At 42.6% G+C, this 22164-nt stretch overlaps 1 protein-coding gene and 1 long non-coding RNA gene across 3 annotated transcripts in view; one reads left to right on the forward strand and one right to left on the reverse strand.

Annotated features, from left to right (window-relative positions):
- Nucleotides 1-732, reverse strand: part of UGGT1 (UDP-glucose glycoprotein glucosyltransferase 1) — a 120978-nt gene extending 120246 nt beyond the window's left edge. Inside the window, exon 1 of one of the 2 annotated variants that reach the window (XM_008579456.1) lies at nucleotides 354-732. Coding sequence is in view for 1 of the 2 variants with exons in the window: in XM_008579455.1 (XP_008577677.1) it covers nucleotides 521-578 (58 nt within the window). In the remaining variant the exon portion in view is untranslated. The remainder of the gene's footprint in view (nucleotides 1-353) is intronic. The other variant, XM_008579455.1, reaches the window with a different exon arrangement.
- A 125-nt stretch (nucleotides 733-857) lies between these two features.
- Nucleotides 858-22164, forward strand: part of LOC103595923 — a 73182-nt gene continuing 51875 nt past the window's right edge. The window contains exons 1-2 of the long non-coding RNA XR_551001.1: nucleotides 858-929; nucleotides 3052-3202. This is a non-coding gene — a long non-coding RNA (uncharacterized LOC103595923). The remainder of the gene's footprint in view (nucleotides 930-3051; nucleotides 3203-22164) is intronic.

A 22164-nucleotide genomic window follows, 5' to 3' on the forward strand; every position in this document is an offset into this window, starting at 1 on the left:
TATTGGCAATGTACTCAGATCTCCTTCTTCCGACAGGTCCCACGCTAAAAGTGAAACAAGATTATCCAATTTCCAGCCAACAGATTTTAGTATTAAATGAAAAGGGCAACCAATATGCATCACCCGAATTCATTTCGGGGAAAACTGAAATCTTTAAAAGAAGCAAGTCGCTTTCCAATCAGAGTCCTGCAAAGTGCCGGCTCTCAACATACTTAGGGTCAGGTTTGGTCTAAATTTATGTTAGGGCACTTCCCCCACTTCCTGCTGCACTTGGGCATTTGGGTCTCAAAGCTCTTCAAAGAAGTCTCAAGACCGGTGAAGAGAGCCTGTCGCCACCTCTGCGGAAGCGACACCTTGCCTGGAAGACCACTGAAGGCAACTCGGAGCGCTCGCGAATAGATGGATGGCTGGGAAACTGAGTCAGGGTAGGGCAGAAGCTCAAGGTGACCGGGTACAGGGTCGCCTCGCGCCCCAGACTCTCTCCCCGTCCATGAGGCCTCCCCACGCCACCCCTAGGTACCTGTCACCGGCCACGCAGCTGCGGCACAAGCACCGCTCGTGTCCCCCTTGCTGCCCATGCCTGAGCAGGGCTTCGTCCGCTGCAGCGGCTGCGACAACGACAGGGTGGGGCGGAGCGGAGCGGAGCGGCACTAGCGGTGAAGGTTGCGCCAGTGAGAGGCCGACACGCGCCTTTCCACTGGCGCGGCTCACAAGCCGGCCTCGCAGAGCAATACCAGAGCTGCCAGCCGCCCCTTTGCTTCCGCTTCCTTAAGGCAAAGGCCGGAGGACTTCCGGCTACCGAGTGGTGGCTAAGGCAGTCCAGAGCGTCGCGAGGCCGCCATCTTATCTCCGAGGAGGCCCCGCTTCCCTCTTTGGTCCCGTCCTTCAGTGTGGTGGGAACGGCCACTTGTCTTCAAGGTCGTGGTAAGGTGTGTAGAGCAGACCTCTGCGACCCAAAATTTGTACCAGACGGTGCAACCAGATAGGAATTTCAACCTTTTTTTTCAATTTAGACTCTGACGCTCTGGAGTCGTCTTACTTTCTCAAGCCTTTCTGTTAAAAGTACTGTGCACAAAAAAGGACTAATTATCTTGTTTCTTAGCATCTTAAAACTTTATCCTCAACCCTAAAGTTTGATAGCTTCCATTCCAGGAGGCTTGGTAAAAAGGAAGACTTTTCAAGTATTATCAGCCAGGTTTAGCTTATGTTAACAGACAGTGCCAGCTTAGTCTACAAGGATTATTTTGTCCTCTGAATTTTTTTTTTCAAAAATGTAAATCACTGTTTATCAAGCCCTGTACTAACCAGCGGCCGAAAAAATTACTGTTTAAATTTGTTTTAGAGTATGTGTCACTGGGCAAATCATTTTACCCACACAGAAATACCTCTTTGGAGAAATGTTAAATCAAACCCCAGGTCTACATGAAGCATAGTCCCATGTTTTCCACTCTCCAGGAAGGTTCTGATTTTCCTTCCCAGAGCCCAGGCAGAAATTTCTTCCATCTTCTAGATTTTTCATTGTTATTGTTCCATCCTCTGGAAACTTCAAATTCTAAACATCTTATTTTTTATTTCATCCTTGGCTAGAAAGTCTAAATGAAACTCAGTTAATAAAGGACTTTTAAAGATTGAGAATCTGTTGATTTATATACTTTGAGAAGATGAGCTCTAAGCTAGCCAATATATCTTCTTAGATAAAGAGGAATATATTAGCAAACATAAACATACCTGTTAGCATAAAAATTAAGTTAACTATGTATTTATTCCATATCTCGTAATAACTTCGTATAGCATACATTATACGAAGTTATACGAGCCAATTTCCCGCCTTTTCTTTTTTTTTTCCTTTTTGTCTTTTTTTGTGTCCGGCAACGGATCACAACCCTCAGTGTCGCGCCCGTACTGGACCGGGACCAGCAACGGGATTGCAACCCTCGGTGCTGCTCCCGCGCCTCGCTCAGCCAGTGAGCGGGAACCAGTCTGTACGTGGGATCCGAACCCTCGGGCGGGAGCGCCACCGCGCTTCCCAAGCGGCGCACTTATCCAGCGCGCCACCGGGCCGGCCCGGAGGGTATATATTTTTTAAACTATTAAGTCAGAGTCGTCAAAGAACAATTTAGTTAAACATCTCAATTGGCTCTATCGCGAGTCTAGAATTGAGCAACACGCTATTCCATAAAACAGAACAAGTGTTCTAATGGGCCAAGCAGAGGAGGTTGATTTTTATAGACAGGAAAGACTGAAGAAAGAAGAAACAAAGAACAAAAAGCGGATTGGTCATTTCAAAGTTACTTTCCTTGGAAGGTGGGGACAGGGAGACAATGATGGAAAAATAACACACTAGTTACTTCAGGCTATCTCTTTTGTGTAAGAATTAAAGCGGAGGGAACTTCCTTGTCATACTTATTGAAGATTTAAACTGGCCTGTTTGGGAAATTGGCTCTCTCTGGCCGGCCCGGTGGCGCACTGCTGCAGTGCGCCGCTTGGGAGCGTGGTGGCGCTCCCGCTGAGGGTTCGGATCCCACATACAGACCGGTTCCTGCTCGCTGGCTGAGCGAGGTGCGGGAGCAGCACCGAGGGTTGCAATCCCGTTGCTGGTCCCGGTCCAGTACGGGCGCGACACTGAGGGTTGTGATCCGTTGCCGGACACAAAAAAAGACAAAAAGGAAAAAAAAAAGAAAAGGCGGGAAATTGGCTCTCTCTTTCTCCTGACTTCTCAAAAGGTCAGACCTAAGTGGGTTGGAACTTAGCAGGGATGACTCCATTTATATTTTGTCTGGTCTTCTAGGGCCCAGTGCAGGAACTTAGGCAAAAACAATGACCTCTCCGTAGATATATAATGCATACATACATCTGTGTGTATATGTGTGCATATATATATATATATATATATACTTTTTTTTTGAGGGTCATGATCATTAATATATTTCACATTTGATTCTTGTTACATTGGGCTGGGGAAGGAAAGAATCACACCAGTGTATACAATCATACTATTCTGTTGTCTTTCAAACAGAGTCAGGATGTAGGTCTAATTGTCTTTAACTTCAGGATCTGAATCAGTCGGAAGAGGTCAACCACTGCTGCTGGGGGCTGGAGACTCCTGGGAGAAAGGCAGGACACCAACATGGACTTGACAATGGAAGGTTCATGTTCCAGAGCTCTCATTCGGGTACCTGAGGATCCTCCATGAAGACCAAAGGTGGGGTGCCCACAGCAGCTCCTGAAAGGGCTGAGAGGGTACAAGTCTGCCACAGACCTGGGGCTGGTACTCAGGAGGTGGAAGGTCAACTGTATCTGCACAGGGAGGACCTGAAAAGATGTTATCCTTTCATCTGTATCCCAGAATCCTAAATAGGGCATCTCCAAAAGGACAGGGCAAGGGTTTGTTCCTTGGTTGGCCTTGTGTGTAGTCCAGTTTGAGTCCTTCGAACTCATCATCTAGAGACATTGTTGCTGGCTCTTTATTCTCCTCTGCCTTAGACACTGGGCAATTGCTTTAGACCATTTATAGTTCTTCTTCCTCGAATCTACACATTCTAGAAATTCCCATTCTTTTAGGAAACTCTGGATCTCCTGGTCATCCCAAGCTTTAAATAACTGGTGTGAGGGCTTTTTTGGTTTCTCAGTTTCCTTTTCCTCCTTAATTCCATGGATGTGTCTGGTAATCTCAGTCTGAAGTGTCACTTTCTCCATTTTTATTCCTGAATTTTTTCCTGGGATTCTTTTTATCACAGCCACAGGCCTTATTTGGAGTGTAGAAATGTGTTTGTTTCTCTGCACTTCTGGCAGCCTCTATTTTTTATTTTATTTTTTTAAATTATATAATTCTTTATTTTTCTTTCTTTTTAACCCCCTAAGTAATAGACTTTATTTTCTAGCAGTCTTAGGTTTACAAAGAAATTGAACAAAAAGTGCAGATAGTTTTCATACCCTCCCCCCCACACACACATACACAAGTTCTCCCATTATTAACATGTTACATTAGTGTGGTACATCTGTTACAATTATGAACCAATATGGATATATTATTTTTTTTTTTTTTTTGATTTTTTTTTTCCCCTTTTTGTCTTTTTTCGTGACCGGCAACGGATCGCAACCCTCAGTGTCGAGCCCCTAAAAATCCTCGGGGCTCCATCTAGTCATCCCTTCCTCCTCCTCTCCCTCCTTCCTCCCTGGAAACCCTGGCAACAACTGATTTTTTTTCATTATCTCAAACATTTATCATTTCTTTGTCTTTGGAACACTCAAAATCCTCTCTTCTAGCTAATTGAAACTATATGATAAATTGTTGTTAACTATAACCACCCTACAGTGCTATAGAACACTAGATATTATTCCTCCTATGAGAAAACTGTCCAAGTAACTCACTGAGATTTCCAGTCCTCTTCTTATTATAAGCCTTAGTCTTTGGCAAAGCACAGATATATGGTTGATTTGTTTATAAAGGCAACTTCTTGGTGAGATGTCAGCACCAACAGATCCTATACACTTTAGTCTCTCCCCCTAACCAGTACTTCTCCCCTCAAAGATGTTCCTGCTTGTCTTCTTGAGCATCTATTTAGCTACAACAAGTGTGGGAAGAAGGGGCACAATAATTTTTATTTAACAGACTTAACTAGAAGTTAAAACTATATTGAAAAGTAGGTAAAAAATGTAAAACTTTCACTGACTGTTTGTTACCTGACACAAACAGCCCTTTCCCTGAGAGTGCCAGAACAAGGACTAATAATCCTTTGCTTAATTTAATAGTTGTATGTTGAACTTCGATAGCTAACTATTGAGTTTTCTGTTCCTTGCTAGAAAAAAAGTGAAAAATAAGGGATGAATATAAATGTTTTAAAATTCATTTCCTGGGCCGAGCCTGTGGCGCACTCGGGAGAGTGCGCACTGGGAGTGCAGCAGCGCTCCCGCTGCGGGTTCGGATCCTATATAGGGATGACCAGTGCGCTCACAGCGCTCACTGGCTGAGCGCAGTGCGGCTGGTCTCAAAAAGGACAAAAAAAAAAACTCATTTCCTGAGGGAGCTTTTCTTTTATTAGCTTTACATAGTGTGTTTTCCTACCCCTCCCTAAATCACTTCCATAAAAAAGGAATTGTTTTTAATTCACCACTTATTAGAATTGGTTGTTTACTTTTTTATGTCTTAACTTGATCTTATGCTACATGATACATGAACGAAACCAAAGTTTGCTTCGTTTTAACATACAACTAAGTGATAGTGCAGAGCTTCTAAGAAAGTTGCATTTCTAGGCCGGCCTGTGGCTCACTCGGTAGAGTGCGGTGCTGATAACACCAAGGCCACGGGTTCGGATCCTATATAGGGATGGCCAGTTTGCTCACTGGCTGAGCGTGGTGCTGACAACACCAAGTCGAGGGTTAAGATCCCCTTACCGGTCATCTTTTTAAAAAAAAAAAAAAAAAAGTTGCATTTCTCTTTATCTGAACCTTTCCCTGGTTGGTGGGTTAATTTACACGGGAGAGCATAGTGCTAGTAAACCTTTCCCTGAAAAAAAGAAACATCTTATTTTTGGCAGCTAGCCAGTATAGGAATCTGAACACTTGTCCTTGGTGTTACAAGGTGGTGCTCTAATCAACTGAGCTAACCAGCCAGCCCAAAATATTTTATTTATTTATTTATTTATTTATTTTTGGCTGCTGGCCAGTACAGGGATCCAAACCCTTTACCCTTTACCTTGGCATTACAAGGCAGTGCTCTAACCAACAAAGCTAACCAGCCAGTCCAAAAGTTTTTAATTTTGATGAAGTGCAATGTATCAATTTTTTTCTCTTATGTATCTTACTTTTAGTGACATGTCTAAGAACTGTTCACCAACCCCTATGTCCTGAAGAATTTATCCTATGCTTCTTATAAAGTTTATGTTTTACACTAAAATCTAAAATCCATTTTGATCTGATTTTTGTATTAAATCTGAGGTTAAGGTTGAGATTTTTTTTTCTTTACATGAGGAGAAACTATTTTAAGAATTTCTCAAACAAACAAAATTGATGTGGTAGATTCGTTGATTTTAACAACAGGGCCACCACGCTAGTGCAGGAATTTGATAGTGGAAGAAGCTGGAATTGGGAGCAGGTGCATATGGGAACTCTACTTTCTGCTCAGTTTTTCTCTGAACATAAAATTGATCTAAACTAAAAAGTCTTTAAAGGTTTGGTAGAATTCAGCAGTAAAGGCATCTGGTCCTGGGCTTTTCTTAGTTGGGAGACTGTTGATTACCGCATCAATCTTGTTGCTTGTTCTTAGCCTGTTCAGGTTTTATATTTCTTCTTGGTTCAGTCATGGTAGTTTGCATGTATCCAGAATTTTATCCATTTCCTCCAGGTTTTCAAATTTCTTGGCATATAGTCATTCATAATAGTTTGTAATGATTCTTTGTATTTCTGTTGTGTCAGTTGTAATGTCTCTTTTTTCATTTTTGATTTTAGTTATTCGGGTCTTCTCTCTTCTTTTTTTAGTTAGTCTGGCCAGTGGCTTGTCTATTTTGTTTATCCTCTCAAAGAATGAACTTTTTTTCATTGATTTTTTTTTTTATAATTCTTTTGATTTCTATTTTATTTAGTTCTGCTAGATGTTATTTCTTTCATCTCCTAGTTTGGGGATTAGATTGATCTTATTTTTCTAGTTCTTTGAGATTTAACAGTAGGTTGTTTATTTGAAGTCTTTCTATTCTTTTGATGTAAGCGCTTATTGCAAAAAACTCCCTTCTTAGTACTTTTGCAATATCCCATAGGTTTTAGTAAATTGTACTTGTATTTTCATTTGATTCAAGGAATATTTTTATTTCCTGCTTTATTTCTTCTTTGATCTACTGGTCGCTCAGGAGCATGTTGTTTAATTTCCATGAATTTGATAGTTTCCATAGTTTTGTTTGTTGTTAATTTCTAATTTTATTCCATTATAGTGTGAAAATATACTTGATATAATTTCAGTCTTTTTAAATTTGTTGAGACTTGATTTGTGACCTAACATGTGGTCTATCCTGAAGAATGATCCATGTGCTGATGAGAAGAATGTACATTCTGTTGTTGTTGGATAAAATGTTCTGTATATGTCTGTCAAGTTCATTTGGTCTAAAGTGTTGTTTAAGTCCAGTATTTCTCTGTTGGTTCTTTGTCTAAATGATCTGTCCAATGCTGCAAGCAGTGTGTTAAAGTCCCCAACTATTACTGTGTTGGGATTTTGTTCTCCTTTTAGATCCAATAACAGTTGCTTAAAACCAATCCTTCTCAAACTATTCCAAAAAATTGAAACAGAGGCCATTCTCCCAAATTCATTTTATGAGACCCAGCATCACCCTGATACCAAAATCAAACAAAGCCACAACAAAAGAAAGAAAGCTACAGGCCAATATCCTTGATGACCATAGATGTAAAAATCCTCAACAAGATATTAGCAAAGAGAATACAACAGCACATCAAAAAGATTACACACCACTATCAAGTGGGATTCATCCCAGGGATACAACATATGCAAATCTATAAATGTAATACACCACATCAACAAAAGCAAGGACAAAAACCATATGACTATCTCAATAGATGTAGAAAAAGCATTTGACAAAATTCAGCATCTCTTCATGATAAAGACCCTCAACAAATTAGGTATAGAAGGAAAATATCTCGACCCCAGAAAATCCATATATTACAAACCCATTACCAACATCATCCTGAATGGGGAAAAACTGAAAGCTTTTCCTTTAAGAGCAAGAACAAGACAAGGATGCCCACTCTCCCTATTCCTGTTCAGTGTAGTATTAGAAGTATTGGCCAGAGCAATCAGACAAGAGAAAGAAATAAGGAGCATCCAGATTGGAAAAGATGAAGTCAAATTGTCACTGTTTGCAGATGACATAATCCTATATGTAGAAAAGCCCGTAACCTCTACCAGAAAACTCTTAAGAGCTGATAAATGAATTCAGTAAAGTTGCAGGATACAAAATCAATACACAAAAATCAGTAGTATTCTTATACACCAACAATGAATAAGCAGAAAAAGAAATCAAGAAAGCAAACCCATTTACAACAGCTACCAAAAGAATAAAATACAGGAATAAATTTTAACAAAGAGGTGAAAGATCTCTGTAATGAGAACTACAAAACTCTGCTGAAAAAAATAGAAGAGGACACCAAAAGATGGAAAGATGTGGAGTATACTAACATTTATAAAGCAAATGTATTTCATAGGGCCTAGTTTCCAAAGCCCTATAGTTTCAGGTTTAACCTAACTTTTTAAAATTATGTATAGAAATGATAAGCTTGCAAAAGACAGGAAACTTTCCCCAGACTAAAGTCTCTATTGTAGATATAGAATTGTAACACAGCAAAATTGCTGTCTCAAAGGGTAGATGTCCTTGGTGCAGGTTAACCTTACTTGATTGTTACGTAAACTTACTAAGGAAATTGCTGTAAGGAAAGAAAATATTTGCTAAGGACAAGCTTTTGTTGGTGGATCGACTTAACTTTTTGCAAATTGCATTATGGAATGTCACTTTGTTATTTAACTGATGTTACCAGCTTCTGTTGTTAAACTATACTTAGCCATGACTCCACCTGTGTTCCTTTTCTATAACTTTCTGGCCTGGAGAATAAATACTGAGACAGAACCCCAGTCAGGGATTAATTTCTCTCTTGAGGGTTCCAGGAAGTTAACCCCTTTAGGGTGTCTCACTGCTCAGAAGAAATGGGCTTTGAGTAATCCTTTTTGTACCTCTGCCACCCCGTGTGAGGCAAAGCAACAGAAAGACATTCCTTGTTCATGGATTGGAAGAATTAACATGGTGAAAATGTCCATACTACCCAAAGCAGTCTACAGATTCAGTACAATCCCCATCAAAACACCAATGACATTCTTCACAGAAATATAAAAAACCATTCTAACATTCATATGGAACAGCAAAAGACCCCAAGTAGCCAAAACAATTCAAAAAACCAGAAGCATTACACTACCTTGACTTCAAACTATATTACAAAGCTATAGTAACCAAAACAACATGGTACTGGCATAAAAACACACCATGTACCTATGGAACAGAATAGAGAACCCAGAAATCAACCCAGGTACTTAAAGCCAACTGATTTTTGGCAAAGGCACCAAGAACATACATTGGGAAAAGGACAGCCTCTTCAGTAAATGGTGCTAGGAAAACTGTACATCCATTGTAGAAGAATGAAACTAGACCCATCCATACCTCTCATCATATACCAAAATCAACTCAAAATGGATTAAAAACTTAAGTATAAGACCCAAAACTATAAAATTCCTAGAAGAAAACATAGGGGAAACACTTCAGGATGTAGAACTGGGCAAAGACTTTATGCATAAGACCCCAAAAGCACAGACAACAAAAGAAAAAATAAACAAATGGAATTATATCAAACTAAAATGCTTCTGCACAGCAAAGGAAACAATCAACAGAGTGAAAAGACAACCTACATAGTGGGAGAAAATATTTGCAAACTACACATCCAACAAGGGATTAATATCCAGAATATACAAGGAACTCAAACAACTTCACAGTAAAAAAAAAAAAGAAGAAGAAGAAGAATCCAATTAAAAATGAGCAAAGGAGCTGAATAGACATTTTTCAAAGGAAGACATACAAATAGCCAACAGGTACATGAAAAGATGTTCAACATCACTAATCATCAGGGAAATGCAAATGGAAAACAAGGATGTGGAGAAAAGGGAACTCTTCTGCACTGTTGGTGGGACTGTAAACTATTACAGCTGTTATGGAAAACAGTATGGAGGTTTCTCAAACAACTACAGATGGGTCTACCATATGACCCAGCAATTCCACTTCCGAGTATATACCGAAAGGGATGGAAATCATCATGTTGAAGGGAACCTCCACTCCCATGTTCATCGCAGCTCTATTTACAATAGCCAAGATATGGAACCAACCCAAACGTCCATCGGCGGATGACTAGATAAGGAAAAAGTGGTATATATACACAATGGATACTACTCAGCCATAAAAAAGAATGAAATTCTGCCATTTGCTGCAACATGGATGAGCTTGGAGAAAATTATGTTAGGTGAAATAAGCCAGGCACTGAGAGAGAAATACTGCATGTCCTCTCTCATAAGTGGGAGCAAGAGAGAGAGAAAAGAAAAGAAAAGAAAGACCACAATAAAATGTTGAACTTTCAGAAGGAGAGAACAGACATAGTTTCTAGAGGTGAGAAATGGAGAGGGGAAGAAGGGTTAGGGAGTAATTGGGTAAGGGACGCAAAGAGTAATTATGATATGTAATAATGAACATGCTAACAATATTGATTTGATTATCAAAAACTGTGCACAAATACTGATAATCAACTCTGTACCCCATCAATATGTAAAATCAAAAATAAATAAATAAATATTTTAGAATAAATGAATAAATAAGTAAAATTAAAAAGACTATTTAAGGCCGGCCCGTGGCTCACTCGGGAGAGTGCGGTGCTGATAACACCAAGGCCACAGGTTTGGATCCTATATAGGGATGGCCGGTTTGCTCACTGGCTGAGCGTGGTGCTGACAACACCAAGCCAAGGGTTGAGATCCCCTTACCGGTCATCTTTTTTTTTTTTAAAAAAAAAAAAAGACTATTTAAAAGGGAAAAATAGGGCTGGCTGGTTAGCTCATGGTTAGAGCATGGTGCTAGTAACACCAGCCACCCCCCCCAAAATAAATAAAAGTGGAAAGTTGTAAATATTAAAGACAGAAGGAAAAAGATAACTTAATCCTCTATCCTCATTGTAAAATGAGGAAAAATGATACTCAGATTTTTTAAAATAACAGGGTTTGTTTTCCAAAGAATTTTAGATTTACAGTATAATTGAGCAGATAGTACATAGAGTTCTATGTACACATGCCAACACCCAGCACAGAGTTTCCCTGATTATTAACATCCTGCATTACTGTGGTATGTTAGGGTCACATCCATACGGTGGAATATTTGGAATAATTTCCAAGCCACATATCCAATAAAGTATTTATATCTAAAAAATACAAAGAACTTTCAGAACTCAGTGTTATGGAACTAATATTGATACATTATTATTAACTAAAGTCCATTGTCTACATCAGGGTTTGCACTTTGTGTCATACAGTTCTATGGGTTTTCACAAATGCAAAATTATTATCCACCATTACAGTTTATACAGAATAGGTTCATCACCCAAACTATGCCCTGTGCTTCCCTACTCAGTTCTTCCCCCAAACCCTGGAAACCACTGGTCTTTTTACTGTCTCCACAGTCTTGCCTTTTCCTAACTGTCCTCTCATTGGAATTATACACTAGTCTTCAGATTGGTTTCTTTCTTTTTTTTTTTTTTTTCCTTTTTGTCTTTTCTCGTGACCGGCAGCGGATCGCAACCCTCAGTGTCACGCCCGTACCGGACAGGGACCGGCCACGGGATCGTCCCGGGATCGCAACGGGATCGCAACCCTCCGTGTTGCTCCCGCCCCTCGCTCAGCCAGTGAGCGGCCGGTCTGTATGTGGGATCCGAACCCTCGGTGGGAGCGCTGCCGCGCTTCCCAAGTGGTGCACTGTAGCAGTGCGCCACCGACCTGGCCCAGATTGGTTTCTTTCATTAAGCATATTCATGTAAGCTTCCTCCACGGTTTTTTTTTTTTTTTTAAAGATGACTGGTAAGGGGATCTTAAACTTGGTGTTGTCAGCACCAAGCTCACCCAGTGAGCTAACCAGCCATCCCTATATGGGATCCAAACCTGTGGCCTTGGTGTTATCAGCACCACACTCTCCCAAGTGAGCCATGGGCTGGTCCCCTCCACATATTTTTGTGGCTTGAACACTCATTTCTTTTTATAGCTGACTAATATTCCATTGCATGGATGTACTAGTTTATCTGTTCATGTTTGTAATTATTTTCTACTTATTGCCCTTATTAATTATTTCTTTTTAAAAAAATCTTCCCTTCTTTTTCTGCCTTCTCTTTTTTCTGGTGGGGCGGTGCGTAGGTAGAGCTGGCTGGTTCGGGGATCCTAACCCTTGACTTTGGTGTATAAACACCCCACTCTAATCAACTGAGCTAACCAGCCAGCCCTTGACTGTTACCTTACTTTAATCGAACATTTTATATGATTACATTTTCTCCCCTCTGTTAGCATATCGATTATACCTCTTTTTAAAAATATTTAAGGGCTGGCTGGTTAGCTCAGTTGGTTAGAGCAAGGTGCTGATAACACCAAGGTCAAGGGTTCAATTTCCTGTACTGGCCTGCCACCAAAAAAAAATTTTTTTTAGTGGTTTCCCTATAGTTTACAATATACATTTACAGCTAATCCAAGTCCACTTTGAAATCACGTCATACTGCTTCACAGGTAGTATTTGTACCTTACAGCAGAATATCCCTAATTCCTCCCTCCCATTCCTTACTACAGTGCTGTCATTATTCCAGTTATCCATATGCTATAATCACCCAATGCATTGTTGCTGTTATTACTTTGGAGAAACAGTTACCAATTAGATCAAATTGGAATAAGAAAATAAAGATTTTATTTTACCTTCATTTTTTCTTTGTCTAATTTTCTTCCTTTATATACGTCCAGGCTTCTGACCTGTATCATTTTCCTTGTCTCTAAGGAACTTCTTTGAACATTTTTTGCAAGGCAGGTTAACTGGAGACAAATTCCTTTCATTTTTGTTTGTGTAAGAAAGTCTTTATGTCTTTATTTCTCCTTTCCTTTTTTTTTTTTTTTTTTTTTTTTTTTTTTTTTTGGTGGCTGGCTGGTATGGTATTTCTCCTTCATTTTTGAAGGATAATTTCATGGAATACAAAGTCCTACATTGCTGGTTATTTTCTTTCGAGTCTTTAAATATTTCACTCCATTCTGTTCTTACTGCATGTTTTATGAAAAGAAGTCTGATGTAATTCTTATCCTTGCTCCTCTATAGCTTAGGTGGGGTTTTTTCTTCTGGCTTCTTTCAGGTTTTTCTCTTTGTCTTTGGTTTCTGCAGTTTGAATATGATATACCTTGGTGTAGAGTTTTTTGTTATTTATCCTATGTGGTATTCTCTGAGCTCCCTGGATTTGTGCTTTGATTTCTGTCATTGCATTTGGAAAATTCTTAATGGTAATTTCAAATATATCTTCTGCTTCTTCCTCTCTTCTCCTTATGGTATTCTCGTTATGCATACGTTCTGCCGTTTTTAATTGTTCCACAGTTCTTGGATATTCTGCTCTTGTTTTATCATTCTTTTTTCTCTTTAGATTTCACTTTCAGAAGTTCCTATGGACATATCTTCAAACTCACTGATTCTTTACTCGGCTGTGTCCAATCTACTGATGAGCCCATCAAAGGCATTCTTCCTTTATGTTACAGTTTTTTATTTCTAACATTTCCTTTTGGTTTTTTCTTAGAGTTCTGATCCCTGTGCTTACATTATCCATCTATTCTTTCATGTTGTCCCCTTTTTCCATCAGAGCCCTTAGTCTGTTAATGAAAGTTATTTTAAATTTCCAGTATGATAATTCAAAAATCTTTTGCTGTGTCTGAGTCTGGTTCTGAGGCTTGCTTTATCTCTTTAGTTGGTGTTTTCTCTTGCCATTAAGCACGCCTATAATTTTTAGTTGAAAGCTAGACATGATGTAGAATGTAAAAGAAACTGAGGTAAATAGGCCTTAGTGTGAGGTTTCATATTTATCCGGCTAGGGGTTAGACTGTGTTTTTTTTTTTAAAAGATGACCGGTAAGGGGATCTTAACCCTTGACTTGGTGTTGTCAGCACCACGCTCAGCCAGTGAGCGAACCGGCCATCCCTATATGGGATCCGAACCCGAGGCCTTGGTGTTATCAGCACCGCACTCTACCGAGTGAGCCACGGGCCGGCCCTAGACTGTGTTTAATGGCTACCATAACTACAGGTCAGAGAGACTTCAGTTTCCTCTAGTTTCCTTGTTTTTGTCTCCCCTGTTGTCTTTGGGATTCCTAGAAATTTCTTCTTAAATAGAATATAAGCCTTGTAGTTCCTTCACCTATAATCCACTGTATACAGGAGCCCTGTTCTTGTAGAGGTAATGTTGATAAGAGCGAAAGCCTTCTGTAATCTTATAAGGTCTCAGTCTTTTAGTGAGCCTCTGGCCATGGGCTGTGACCTTCACAAGTGAGATAGGGAAGCTAGAAGGGATGGAGTTGGGTCATTTCCCTTCCCCCAGTTGGATGAGGCTCTAGTAATGTCTTTTCCCTAGTTGGGTAAGCCTTTGTTATGGAGAATACTCTGGGATTATTTCAAAATTATTACTTTTCCCATATCCCTGGCCAAACATGAGGAGATTTTTCTAGAATCTTCACCATGACGACCTGGGGAGGCTCCTGGAGGCAAAACCCAGAAAAGTAGGTGCTGGGCAAGATCACAGACCCCTCTGCGGACTGCGAGTCAGGTAATTGAAAAAAAAAAATTCTAGGAGCCATTGGCAAAGAAGACATGCTTTATTTCGACATGGACTCTGCCTGCCCGCAGTCCAGAGCCTTGTCCTTTTATAGCAAAAGTACACAATAGTGGCAGTGAGCCAAGGAGTATATGGGCACGCTTGCACAGTAACACTACTGTTACATAATTTATTTATGAAGGATCTGCTGAATCATACCCAGCTGGATATGAGGCGAGAGGGGACTGACCATACTGACTCCATTTTCCTCATACCCCACCCCTTCAGGGTCCCTCGCTGTACAATCTACATGTCTGAGATCTTCTGCGATGTTCCCTTAGCGAGGATGGCTGACCCTTGCATCCACAAACCACAGCAGCAATACAGGCTGCAGCAACTAAAACACAGGTGCTCCCTCCCAATACAACTAACACCCACCTCCAGGAAGATGACACACTGGCCCACCATTCCTGGTGGGGGTCTCCAGTCATTTTTTGCACAGCATGAATCTCACTGGTTAAATGATGTAAGGCTTCAGCAACATTATGATGATAGTCAGGGATGTAGTACAACATTCTGTTCCAAGGAGGGCACACACCCCTCCCTGGGAAGCTGTTAACATGGCTAGGGCCATTAGGTTTTGTAAAACCACTTTTCTCATCTGGTACAGTTCCTGATCTAAAAGAGTTAAGGCGTGATGGGTTTGATTCAGAACTCTGGCAACATGATTGGCCAGTGCAGTTATTTGCCTTTCAGACACTATAACAGCCCCTTGTAGCAAAAACAAAGCCAGTGGATAATACCATCAGGGTATATGTTTTATTCAGTAACTAGCCTTAATTGAGCCCCAGTTAGAGGGACCCCGACCTGATGTTGTGTACACTGAGGCCAGCAGATAAGGTGTACCCCACCAGGTGCATCTGCCTATCCAGTTATGTGGGAGATATGGCCATCCATGGTTTCCACACACCCATAGTGTCCCCTGTGGTACTGGTACTACTGCATTTCTTGATCTATTAACAGTATCATGTTGTGGGCCGGCCCAGTGGCGCACTGCTACAGTGCGCCGCTTAGGAGCGTGGAGGCACTCCTGCCAAGGGTTCGGATCCCATGTGGAGACCGGTTCCTGCTCACTGGCTGAGCGAGGTGCGGGTGCGACACCGAGGGTTGCGATCCCGTTGCCGGTCCCAGTCCGGTACGGGCGTGAAACTGAGGGTTGCGATCCGTTGCCGGTCACGAAAAAAGACAAAAAGGAAAAAAAAAAAAACAATATCATGTTGTCGCTCCCGCCGAGGGTTCGGATCCCACATACAGACCGGTTCCCGCTCACTGGCTGAACGAGGCGCGGGGGCAACACTGAGGGTTGCGATCCCGTTGCCGGTCCCGGTCCGGTACGGGCGTGAAACTGAGGGTTGCGATCCGTTGCCGGTCACGAAAAAAGACAAAAAGGAAAAAAAAAAAAACAATATCATGTTGTATCTCTTGACATTGAGGATTGGGAACCCAGCCCACAATTTCTTTTTTTTTTTTTTAAAGATGACCAGTAAGGGGATCTTAACACTTAAATTGGTGTTGTCAGCACCACACTCTCCCAAGTGAGCTAACCTTATAGGGATATAAACCCTTGGCCTTGGCGTTATCAGCACCACATTCTCCCAAGTGAGCCACAGGCTGGCCCGCAGCCCACAATTTCTGTACCCATGGTACGTTCAACACATCTTGTAGCCTGCGCCTGTAACTCAACTATTTCAGCTACTAACCATGAAAACCCATCCCATACACTATATCCTTCCCATGGCTTACTAGAATTTAGGCAGCCTAGTATTTCTAATACAATGTGTCATTTAGTGACATCGTATGTCTTATCACAAGGAAAGTCCTGCATCAACCAGGTCCAGTTAACAGTTGTCATCGAGGCAATTTTCCACGGGAATCCCACAGCCACACTGGTAGGCATCTTGGTGCAGACCCAGCAAGCAGACACATTAACCACATGAGCATATGTGTGCACCCAGTCAACTACGATGTCGGTAGCCACAAGACTATGGGTGAAAAGACAAGGGAGTTATTGGCGCCAAGAGGGGGAATTCTCGCCCCTCTGGCAAAATACGTGCCAGTTTACCATCTTGAGACAAACTAGTTGCAGGAACAGGTGTTTTACCAGGTTTATGATACCACACATTATCAGCTAATACTGTTGGATTTTTAGACTGTACATGTAATAATATAGGGGAACTCATGATTGACCACAATAACAGTACAAATGTACCTTTTAAAATAGTGTTTCTCGGTTCCAGGCCATATTACTTTTACTCAGAGAGGCCAAGTACTCCTTACCCAAGGTGAGACTTGTAAATCTTCCTCTAATCCTCTTCCCCAAGGTCCCATTAAGCCTACCCAACATACAAGGGTGGCTTCTATTTTCCATGGCCATTCCCATTGTACTGTCTGTCTCTGTTGCAAACAGGTTGGGGCTGGTAAGAGAATATTTCCATTCTTACAATATCCTGGTTTCAGGAGATCATACTTTGTGGTAACCTGCAATTGAACAGGTGCTGCAGCTCTGTGCAACAGAGCCTCCACCGGAGACGGCCCGCCCTTGTGGGGTATCTCATTCAAAATCCTGACTGTTGGCCATAACTGCTGTGTCCACCCCTTCAGGGATGGGGGTTGGGCAGATAGCTTCAATCCCTTTTCCAAAAGACCATTGTACTGTTCAGTCATTCCCGCTGCCTGGGGATAGTATGGTACATGTAGTTTCCACTGAATAAACAACTGGGAAGCCCACTTCTGTACTTCATGCCCAGTAAAGTGGGTTCCATTATCACTCTCTATGACCAGGGGCTGACTGTACATGGCCGTAAGGCTATTCGGTACCTTAATAGTGCTTACCTGCTCTGGGGCTTCATAGGGCCACACAAACAGAAGACTTGTAGCCATATCAACGGCAATGAAAATATACTTAAAATTCTCTGATGTGGGGAATGGTCCCAAAAAATCCACTTGCCATCAGGTAAGGGGCACCCTTCCTTGAGTTATCTGTCCATCGGTATGTGACACCCATCAGGGGTGTGAACTCTCTTGAGCCCATACCGGACAAATGCGAAAAGCGTTTACTATATCTTTCCATTTTATGGGTAGGACCCATCTTTGAGCTGCCATCCACATGGTTTTGCTGCCAGCATGCTGCATTCGTCGATGTAACCACTGGGCTACATCAGCAGCTGGGGTTGTCTCCAGCCTCTTACCTTAGCCATGGCATTGGCTTCGTCATTGCCTGGGCTGGCTAAGGGGGAGTGTCCTGTGACATGGAAAAGAGTCACTTCTTTCTCATGTCCTAATTCCCATAATTCTTGCCACATGGCTTTTCCCCACAGGAGTTGGTGGCCTACCATCCACCATTGGTACTTCCAAGTAGAGATCCAAAGGGTTAAACCTTTGTACACAGCCCAGCTGTCAGTTCAGATGGTTAATGGCCCAGGCTCATTTTTTATCACCATCCGTACTGCTCTTAGCCCACTGGCTGCTTTGCCCTATACTATTTTCATACCACATGGTATCTGTTAAGAGCTGGGTGGCAAAAGCTGTCCATGATGTTGAGGGGCCTGTGCTGGAGCTATCTGTATAGCACGCTTGCTCTGCAATAGGTCCCTGTTCCTCATGGAAAGGTGTGGCCTCCACCTCCAAAGGTAGAGGTTGTGCCAACGTTTCCTTCACTACTTCCACTGGTCCTAACACAGTTTGTAACTCATTAGACAAAGGACTAGTTGACACTGTGCTTCTTTGTTCTGTATATGCTCCCCATTTGGACAGAGTGGGGGTTTGAGCTATATCCATTTTGGGGGCAGTTGCCCACATGCACAACCAACCTCGTGTGGGGTATGTCATCCTTACTAGGATCTTGGCAGTTCCTGTAATTGCTTCAGTGGCTATTAGTGCAGAGTACACAGCTGCCAACTGTTTCTCAATCAGAGAATAGCACACTTCAGCGCCCTTCCAGAGCTGAGACCAGAGTCCTGTAGGTGTTCGGAATCGGTCACCTCTGCCACAGACCCCATCCTGACCCTTCCTGGGTTGTATGAATATCCAATTCAAAAGGTTTAGTGGGATCAGCTACTTGCAAAGCTTGCAGTTGCTGTATTACCTTCTTAGTAGCATGGTAGGCCCGCTCTACTTCCTCAGTCCAGTCCCAGGGGGTACCTTTCTTTGTAAATGCATACAGTGGGCAGGCCATTTGGGTCATATGGGGTACAAAAGCTCTCCAATACCCCAAAAGTCCTAAATAGGCCTGTAGTTGTGTCACCGTTGTGAGCTAGGGGTATGCCTGTATCTTGTCTACAATAGCCTCTGGGATGACCCATGTCTCACCCAGCCGAACTCCCAAGAATTTGATAGACAGCCCAGGTCCTTGCACTCTGGTTGTGTTCATGGCCCACCCACATTGTTCCAAATGGCCTAGTAGCGTTGGAGCTGCCTTGGTTAGATCTGCAAGAGAATCAGAGGTTAGTAAGACATCATCGATATAATGAAACACTATAACTGTGCTGGGCCTAGTCCACTTGGCTAAGTCCTCAGCCACTAAACCATGACAGATGGTTGGGCTATGCAGGTAGCCTTGGGGCAACACTTGAAAACTCTAGTGCCTTCCTTCCCAGGTGAAGGCAAATTGATCTTGTCTATCAGCTGAAGTCACGATAGAGAAAAAAGCATTTGCAAGGTCCAGTACATAATGGTAAGTTCCTAGCTGAGTCGTCAGCTGATGCATTAAATCGTGAACTGAAGACACAGCTGTATGCAACAGAGGCACTACTTTATTCAGTTCTTGATAATCCGCAGTCATTCTCCAAGTACCATCAGGCTTTTTCACTGGCCATACCGGGACATTAAAGGGGCTGTGTGCAGGATGAATGATACCAACCTTTTCTAACTCCAAGTGGCACTTATCTCTGCATGTCCTCCCATCAGGCAATACCCTTTCACATTGACTACACATCTTGGCTTGGGTAATACCTGTGGGTCGTGTTTAGCTTGTCCCTGTAATACAGGCTTCACTGTCCAGATCCACAGCCAGAATTCCCCAACTGTTGTTTGCAAGTGCAAACCATAAAGTACATCTATGCCCAAAATATATTCAGCTACTGTGGATACATGCACAGTATATACACAAGGGGGCAATTGTCCTATGACTAGTGGCAAAGACACAGCTTTGACTTTAATAGTCTGTTCTCCAGAGCCATCAACATTAACTGAGTCCCCTGGAAACCTATCTGGATTGCCATGTATCAGGCTGCATTCTGTACCAGTATCCACCAATGCTAACTCTTGCTGCACATTTGCTTCAGACCAATGTATTGCCAGTTCAACATGAGACCTCCAGTCCTTATCTGCCCCCATGCGGCAAGCACCTTGACTTTTTCCCTAGCCAAAAGAGAACAGTCCATCCACCTCCACGGAAGTAGCCAGGAAAACTTTCAGATTCACTGGGCATACCTTGTCATTCGCCTCTTTTGGAAGTCTGGTATAATGCTGTTCAGGGAGCAATTGTTGCCACAAGGCAAACAGGACCGCATTTGGCTGCTGGTTGATTTTTTTCTCTAGCATTCCCTGCCGTAAGCAAGTCAAACCACATCTGCATATGGCTGTTTTGCTCAGTTCCTTTCAGGCGACAGCCTGAGCATTTTGGAGAGAGTTAACCTTTACCACCTTTCAGACCCCCTTTGTCTCCTCCCCTCTGTCTCGCCCAGATTGCCCATCATGGTCATTACTTCATGTATAGGACATACGTATTGGGCCAGTATGGCCACCAGTGACCCAAAGAATGTTGATGGTGCATTTTGCAGCACTACACCTCTCATGCTGCCGGTAAAACGTTCAGCATCCAGCCGTGGGTATTCACATTAAACATGGATTATCGCATCCCCAGCTCCCAAATTATCTGAACCTACTTGGCATATGTTTGCCATCTACTCACAGTTTTAGGCAGTTCTCCGGGGTTCGTCCACACGGTCCGGATGGTTGCATTCACCCACTCCGTCAAGGAGTGGTTACTTTGTCTCTGTGCATATCTGCGACTGTTATGTAACTGCCACCACAGGGATAGGTGCATCGTAAAAGAGGCTAACTTTTCCATCTCTTCACCAGAGCACATCACACCATCCGCCCCTAGGTCCCACAGCCACAAAAGCCAAGCAGCTAGGGGTTCGCCCTGTTTCTGCCTGAACAGTTTCCCTAAATCTGCCAACTCAGCTTGAGTATAGGGGACATAAGTAGTAAATCAGGTCACTTGTGGGTTGCCCACCGGTTGTCCACCTTGTCCTTTGGGCTGTTCATGCTTTAGTTTCTGATGGACAATGGGTTGTGCCAAGAGACATACAGTCTCCTCCATAGGAACATACTGAACCTTGGGTTCATCACCGTCCTCGGCATCAACTGGTGGCCTGTTGTTGTACCTGAGACTCCAGAGCATGTACCGCGCCTCCAGCGTATCTGCCTTTTGCTTTAATTCCCAAAGTCGTGTCACATCATGGAGTGCATGGTCCATATTGGCTCACAGTGTGGTGAGCAGCAGCCAGCCAATTATGCCAGCTGTTTTCTGGGACTTCTCATCCTTCACCATGGAGCCCAGTACCTGGAGGGCTTTCTTTGTGCTCACAGGGACCCATCCACCTGGTCCCACATTTCCAGTAGAGCCCAAGTCCACAGGAACACGGCCATGGGTACCACATACTCGAGGGTGGCCACATTTCCTCCCCCTCCCAAGGGGTTCATGGCTCCCTTACCTGCTCAGAATCCTGATGGCTATGCCAATTGTCCAGGAAGATCACAGACCCCTCAGCCCCTTTGTGCACAGACTGTGAGTCAGGTAATTGAAAAAAAATTCTAGGAGCCGTTGGCAAAGTACACAAGCTTTATTTCGACATGGACTCCACCCATCTGCTGTCCAGAGCCTTGTCTTTTTATACCAAAAGTACACAATAGTAGCAATGAACCAAGGAGTATATGGGCGCGCATGCGCAGTAACACTACCCTTATGTAATTTATTGAGGACGGATGTGCTGAATCATACCCAGCCGGATATGAGGCGAGAGGGGCCTGACCATACTGACTATATTTCCCTCACAGTTAGGGGAGTCTCCCTTAGTTTGGGCCGCCAGGAGTTTTTTAACTCTCTAGCTGGACACTGAGCCTCTAGAAATTTGCCAAAGTTACCGTTTAAGTGTTCCTACCTGTTTCTGGCCCCAGGGGCTCTTGCTTCAGGTAAGCTGGTCTTTATTCCGTGTATCCAACTGTCTCTCCGGTTTGGGGGATGGTGGTTTGTCCTCTGACCTTAATTTTGTTGATTTTCTGTTTGATCAGTGTTTTCTTGCTGTGATGGGGGGATGGACAATTTTAAAGCTCCTTACAGGTAGAGTGGAAACCCAGACCCTGACCACTTAAAATGAGTTCATAACAGACCCAGGTCGCTAGACCAAAGCTGTTTAATAGAAATAAAATGTGGGCCACACACATAATGTTAGATTTCCTAGTGGCCACATTTTAAAAGTACAAAAATAGGTGAAATTAATTTCGATAACATTTTATTTAACACAATATATCTTTTTTTTCTTTTCTTTTATTTATTTATTTATTTATATTTATTTATTTATTTATTTTTTGTCTTTTTCCGTGTCCGGCAACGGATCGCAACCCTCAGTGTCGCCCCCGTACCGGACCGGGACCAGCACCGGGATCGCAGCCCTCGGCGTTGCTCCCACGCCCCGCCCGGCCA

Source organism: Galeopterus variegatus, unplaced genomic scaffold (genome assembly GCF_000696425.1).
Source record: "Galeopterus variegatus unplaced genomic scaffold, G_variegatus-3.0.2 Scaffold1889, whole genome shotgun sequence".
Classification (NCBI taxonomy): domain Eukaryota; kingdom Metazoa; phylum Chordata; class Mammalia; order Dermoptera; family Cynocephalidae; genus Galeopterus; species Galeopterus variegatus.